The sequence below is a fragment of the Coturnix japonica genome, unplaced genomic scaffold (genome assembly GCF_001577835.2).
Source record: "Coturnix japonica isolate 7356 unplaced genomic scaffold, Coturnix japonica 2.1 chrUnrandom509, whole genome shotgun sequence".
In the NCBI taxonomy this organism is placed as follows: domain Eukaryota; kingdom Metazoa; phylum Chordata; class Aves; order Galliformes; family Phasianidae; genus Coturnix; species Coturnix japonica.
Window position 1 is genome coordinate 29,659 of NW_015439897.1, and position 6,093 is coordinate 35,751.

The window sequence follows — 6,093 nt, forward strand, 5'->3', positions numbered from 1 at the left end:
TACGACCCCCCCCCAATGGGACCCCAATTGAGGGACCCCAATGGGACCCCCTCCAATGGGAACAATGTAACCCCCCCAATGGGAACCCCCCACCCCAAATGGGACTCCCCCCATATATGACCGCCCCCCCAATGGACCCAAAGGACCTCTTCCCAATAGGACCCCAATTGAACTTCCCCCCCAATGAGACCCTCCCCCAGTGGGACCCCCCCCAACAGGACCCCAATGAGACCCCCACAATGGGACCCCATTAGGACCCCCCTCCAACAGGAGACCCCAAATGGAGACCCCCCCAATGGGACCCCGCCAATAGGGACCCCATAGGACCCCCCCCAATGGAGCCTCCACCCCAATAGGACCCCCCCAAATGGGACCCCCCCCCCCCAATGGGGACCCCTAAATGGACACCCCAATGGACTCCCCCTAATTTGGGACCCAAATGGGACCCAGACCCCCAATGGGACCCCCCCCACAATAGGACCCCAATGGAACCCCTGCCCATATGTGACCCCCATGTGCGCCCCCCAATGGAACCCCCCCCCCAAATGGTGACCCCCCCCCAATGGGACCCCCCACCAATGGGACTCCCATGAGACCTCAATGGAAACCCCACCCAATGGGACCCCAATAGGACCCCAGTGGAACCCCAAAGGGACCCAGCCAGTGGATCACCACCCACGAGACCCCCCCAATGGGACCCCCCCAATGGGACCCTCCCCAACGGGACCCCCATGGGACCTCAATGAGACCCCCACCAATGGAACCCTAATGGGACCCACCCCAATGGGACTCCCCCTAATGGAACCCCAATGGGACTTGCCTCCCAAACGGGACCCCAGTGGGACCCTCCCCAATGGAACCCCGCCCTAATTGGGACCCCAATGGGACCCCCCCCTCCAATGGGACCCCCCACAGTGGGACCTTGAGGGGACCCGACCCCAATGGGACCCCCACAATGGAACCTCAATGGGACCCCAATGGAACCCCCCCAATGGGACCCCCATGGGACCCCAAAGGGACCCCCCCCAGTGGGACCCCAAAGGGACCCCCCCAGTGGGACCCCCATGGGACCCCAATGAGACCGCCAAAGGACCCCAATGGACACCCTCCCTCCAATTGGACCCCCCCAACAGGACTCCAATGGATCCCCCCCAATGGGACCCCAATTGACTCCTCCCCCAATGGGACCCCCCCACGTGCACCCCCCAATACGACCCACCCCAATGGGACCCGCCCTCGATGGGACCCCAATGGGGGGACCACCCCCCAATGGAAACCACCACCCCAATGGGGGGACCCCCAACCCCAATGGGACCCCAATGAGAACCCCAATGGGACCCCCCCCAATGGGACCCCAATGTAACCTCCCCAGTGTAACCCCCCCAATGGGACCCCCCCAATGGGACCCCAATGTAACCCCCAATGGGACCCCCCCAATGGGACCCCATTAACCCCCCATGGGACCCCCCCAATGGGGACCCCAATGTAACCCTCCCAATGGGGACCCCCCAATGGGACCCCCAATAGGACACCCCCCAATGTGACCCCCACCCAATGGACCTCCCCCAACTGGGACCCCCACCAATGGGACCCTAATGGGACACCCCCAATGGGACTCCCCCTAATGGGACCCAAATGGGACCCAGACCCCCAATGGAACCCCCCCATGGGACCCCCCCCAATGGGACCCCAATGTACCCCCCACAATGGGACCCCCCCAATGGGACCCAATGTTACCCCCCCCAATGGGGTGACCCCCCCCAATGGGACCCCAATGTAACCACCCCCAATGGGACCCCCCACATGGACCCCAATTAGGTAACCCCCCAATGGGAACCCCCACCAAATGTGACCCCCATGGGACCCCCCCAATGGGGCCCCAAATGTAAAACCCCCGAATGTACCCCCCCAATTGGGACCCCAATGTCAACCCCCCCAATGCGGACCCTCTCCAATGGGACCCCAATTGTAACCCCCCCAATGGCCGGACCCCAATGTTAACCCCCCCAATGTTCCCCCCCAGTGGGACCCCAATGTAACCCCCCAATGGGACCCAATGCTAAACCCCCCCAATGGGACCCCCCAATGGGATCCCATGGTACCCCCCCCAATGGGACCCCCCCCAATGGGACCCAAGTAACCCCCTCAATGGGACCCCAATGTAACCCCCCCAATGGTATCCCCCAATGGCGGACCCAATGTAACCCCCATCAAGGGGACCCCCCCAGTGGGGACCCCAATGATAACCCCCTCAATGGGACCCCAATGTAACCCCCGCAATGGGACCCCCCCAGTGGGACCCCAATGTACCCCCCCAATGGGACCCCAATGTAACCCCCCCAATGGGACCCCCCCCAATGGACCCCCACCCCAATGTGACACCCCCCAATGACCTCCCCAATAGGGACCCCCAATGTAACCCCCCCAATGGGACCCCCCCAATGGGACCCAATGTACCCCCCCAATGGGACCCCCCCACAATTGGGACCCCCCAATGGGACCCAATAGGACCCCCCCATGGGACCCACCACCCAATGTGACACCCCCCATGGGACCCCCCCAATGGGACCCCACCCAATGTAACCCCCCCAATTGGGACCCCCCCAATGGGCCCCCCCCCAATGGACCCCCCTCAATGGTACCCCCCCAATGGACCCCCACCCAATGTACCCCCCCCAATGTACCCCCCCATTGGTACCCCACGTCCCCCCCTAATGGCCCGGTTGTTCCCCAGGCCTCGTTCTCGACGCGGTTCGTGTCCCTGTGCGGTCGCTGCTCCGTGTCGGCTCTGGGCGCGCTGCGCTTCCAGCTGCTGACCCCGGGACGGAGCTTCGTGTTCAGGGCGGACGGCGACGGTGAGTGAGCGGGAGGGACGGGACACACGGCCGGGAACGGGCGGCGGGGGGCGGCACAACCCGGCACCACTGAGCCGTAACCATTACCGGCATGGAGCACATAGCCAGCATAGCAGCGCTAATGACCCCGTAACCACTACCGGCATGGAGCACTGACACCATAACCAGCATAGAGCAGCGCTAATGACCCTGTAACCACCACCGGCATGGAGCCCATAGCCATAACAGGGAGCCCATAACCAGCACAGAGCAGCGCTAATGACCCCGTAACCACCACCGGCATGGAGCACTATGGAGCCCATAACCATAATAGGGAGCCCATAGCCAGCATAGAGCAGCGCTAGTGACCCCATAACCATAACAGGGAGCCCATAGCACAGACTGCAACCCCATAACCACAGCCAGGGACCCCATAATGAGCATGGAGCAGCACTATTGACCCCATAACCACAACCAGGGACCCCATAACCACAACCAGGGACCCCATAGCACAGACTGCAACCCCATAACCACAACCAGGGACCCCATAACCACAGACTGGACCCCATAACCACAGCCAGCATGGACCCCATAGCACACTGACCCCATAACCACAGCCAGGGACCCCATAAGCAGCACAGAGCAGCACTATTGACCCCATAAACACAGCCAGGGACCCTATAACCAGCATAGAGCAGCACTAGTGACCCCATAACCACAGACACTGACCCCATAACCAGCACAGAGCAGCACTAGTGACCCCATAACCACAACCAGGGACCCCATAGCACAGACTGACCCCATAGCACAGACTGCAGCCCCATAACCACAGCCAGAGACCCCATAACCACAGACTGGACCCCATAACCACAGCCAGCATGGACCCCATAGCATGCTGACCCCATAACCACAGCCAGGGACCCCATAACCACAGACTGGACCCCATAACCACAGCCAGCATGGACCCCATAGCATGCTGACCCCATAACCACAGCCAGGGACCCCATAACCAGAACCAGGGACCCCATAACCACAGCCAGGGACCCCATAACCAGCATAGAGCATCACTATTGACCCCATAACCACAGCCAGGGACCCCATAACCAGCATAGAGCAGCACTATTAACCCCATAACCACAGACACTGACCCCATAACCCATAACCAGGGACCCCATAACCAGCATAGAGCAGCACTAATGACCCCATAACCATAACAGGGAGCCCATAGCACAGGCTGACCCCATAGAACAGAGACACTGACCCCATAGCACAGTCTGCAACCCCATAACCAGAACCAGGGACCCCATAACCACGGCCAGGGACCCCATAACCATAACCAGCATGGAGCACAGACAGCATAGCCCATCACTATTGACCCCATAACCACAGACAATGACCCCATAGCACGAACTGCGACCCCATAACCATAACAGGGACCCCATAGCCAGGATAGAGCATCACTATTAACCCCATAACCACAGACACTGACCACATAACCCATAACCAGGGACCCCATAACCACAACCAGGGACCCCATAACCAGCATAGAGCAGCACTAATGACCCCATAACCACTACCAGGGACCCCATAACCACAACCAGGGACCCCATAAACAGCATGGAGCAACACTAATGACCCCATAACACAACCAGGGACCCCATAACCCATAACCAGGGACCCCATAACCATAACCAGGGAGCCCATAACCAGCATAGAGCAGCACTAATGACCCCATAACCACTACCAGGGACCCCATAACCACAACCAGGGACCCCATAGCACAGACTGCAACCCCATACCCATAACCAGGGACCCCATAACCATAACAGGGACCCCATAACCAGCATAGAGCAGCACTAATGACCCCATAACCACAGCCAGGGACCCCATAACCATAACCAGGGACCCCATAACCACAACCAGGGACCCCATAACCAGCATAGAGCAGCACTAATGACCCCATAACCACAGCCAGGGACCCCATAACCAGCATAGAGCAGCACTATTGACCCCATAACCACAGCCAGGGACCCCATAACCAGCATAGAGCAGCACTAATGACCCCATAACCACAACCAGGGACCCCATAGCACAGGCTGACCCCATAGAACAGAGGCACTGACCCCATAGAACAGAGACACTGACCCCATAGAACAGAGACACTGACCCCATAGCACAGACTGAGACCCCATAACCACAACCAGGGACCCCATAACCAGCACAGAGCAGCACTAGTGACCACATAACCACGGCCAGGGACCCCATAGCATGGACTGCGACCCCATAACCACAGCCAGGGAGCCCATAACCAGGGACCCCATAACCACAGCCAGGGAGCCCATAACCAGGGACCCCATAACCACAGCCAGGGACCCCATAACCAGCATAGAGCAGCATTATTGACCCCATAATCACAGACACTGACCCCATAACCCATAACCAGGGACCCCATAACCATAACAGGGACCCCATAACCAGCACAGAGCAGCACTAATGACCCCATAACCACAGCCAGGGACCCCATAACCAGCATAGAGCAGCGCTAATGACCCCATAGCACAGCCAGGGAGCCCATAGCACAGGCTGACCCCATAGAACAGAGACACTGACCCCATAGTACAGACTGGACCCCATAACCACAGCCAGGGAGCCCATAACCAGCACAGAGCAGTGCCAGGGACCCCATAACTATAACAGGGAGCCCATAACCCATAACCAGGGACCCCATATCCAGCGTAGAGCATCACTATTGACCCTATAGTCACAGCCAGGGACCCCATAGCACAGACACTGACCCCATAGGACAGACTGGGACCCCATAACCACAACCAGGGACCCCATAACCACAACCAGGGACCCCATAAGCAGCACAGAGCAGCACTAGTGACCCCATAACCACAACCAGGGACCCCATAACCGGCATAGAGCAGCATTATTGACCCCATAACATCCCCATACTGACCCCACAGCCCATAACAACCCTATAACAACCCCATACCATCTCCATACCTCATAATAAACCCATAACGACCAAATATTCCATAACGACCCCATAAGGACCCCATAAGGACCCTATAGTGACCCCATATCCCATAGTGACCCCATAATGACCCCATAAGGACCCTATAGTGACCCCATATCCCATAGTGACCCCATACTGACCCCATAAGGACCCTATAGTGACCCCATATCCCATACTGACCCCATAAGGACCCTATAGTGACCCCATATCCCATACTGACCCCATAAGGACCCTATA

At 58.9% G+C, this 6,093-nt stretch overlaps 1 protein-coding gene across 1 annotated transcript in view; it reads left to right on the top strand.

The window, feature by feature from the left end:
* LOC107307204 (arf-GAP with Rho-GAP domain, ANK repeat and PH domain-containing protein 1-like) overlaps positions 1 to 2,900 on the top strand; it is a 14,700-nt gene extending 11,800 nt beyond the window's left edge. The window contains exon 4 of the mRNA XM_015850678.2: positions 2,735 to 2,900. Coding sequence (XP_015706164.2) covers positions 2,735 to 2,863 — 129 coding nt within the window. The 3' untranslated portion in view covers positions 2,864 to 2,900. The remainder of the gene's footprint in view (positions 1 to 2,734) is intronic.
* The last annotated feature ends 3,193 nt before the right edge of the window (positions 2,901 to 6,093 follow it).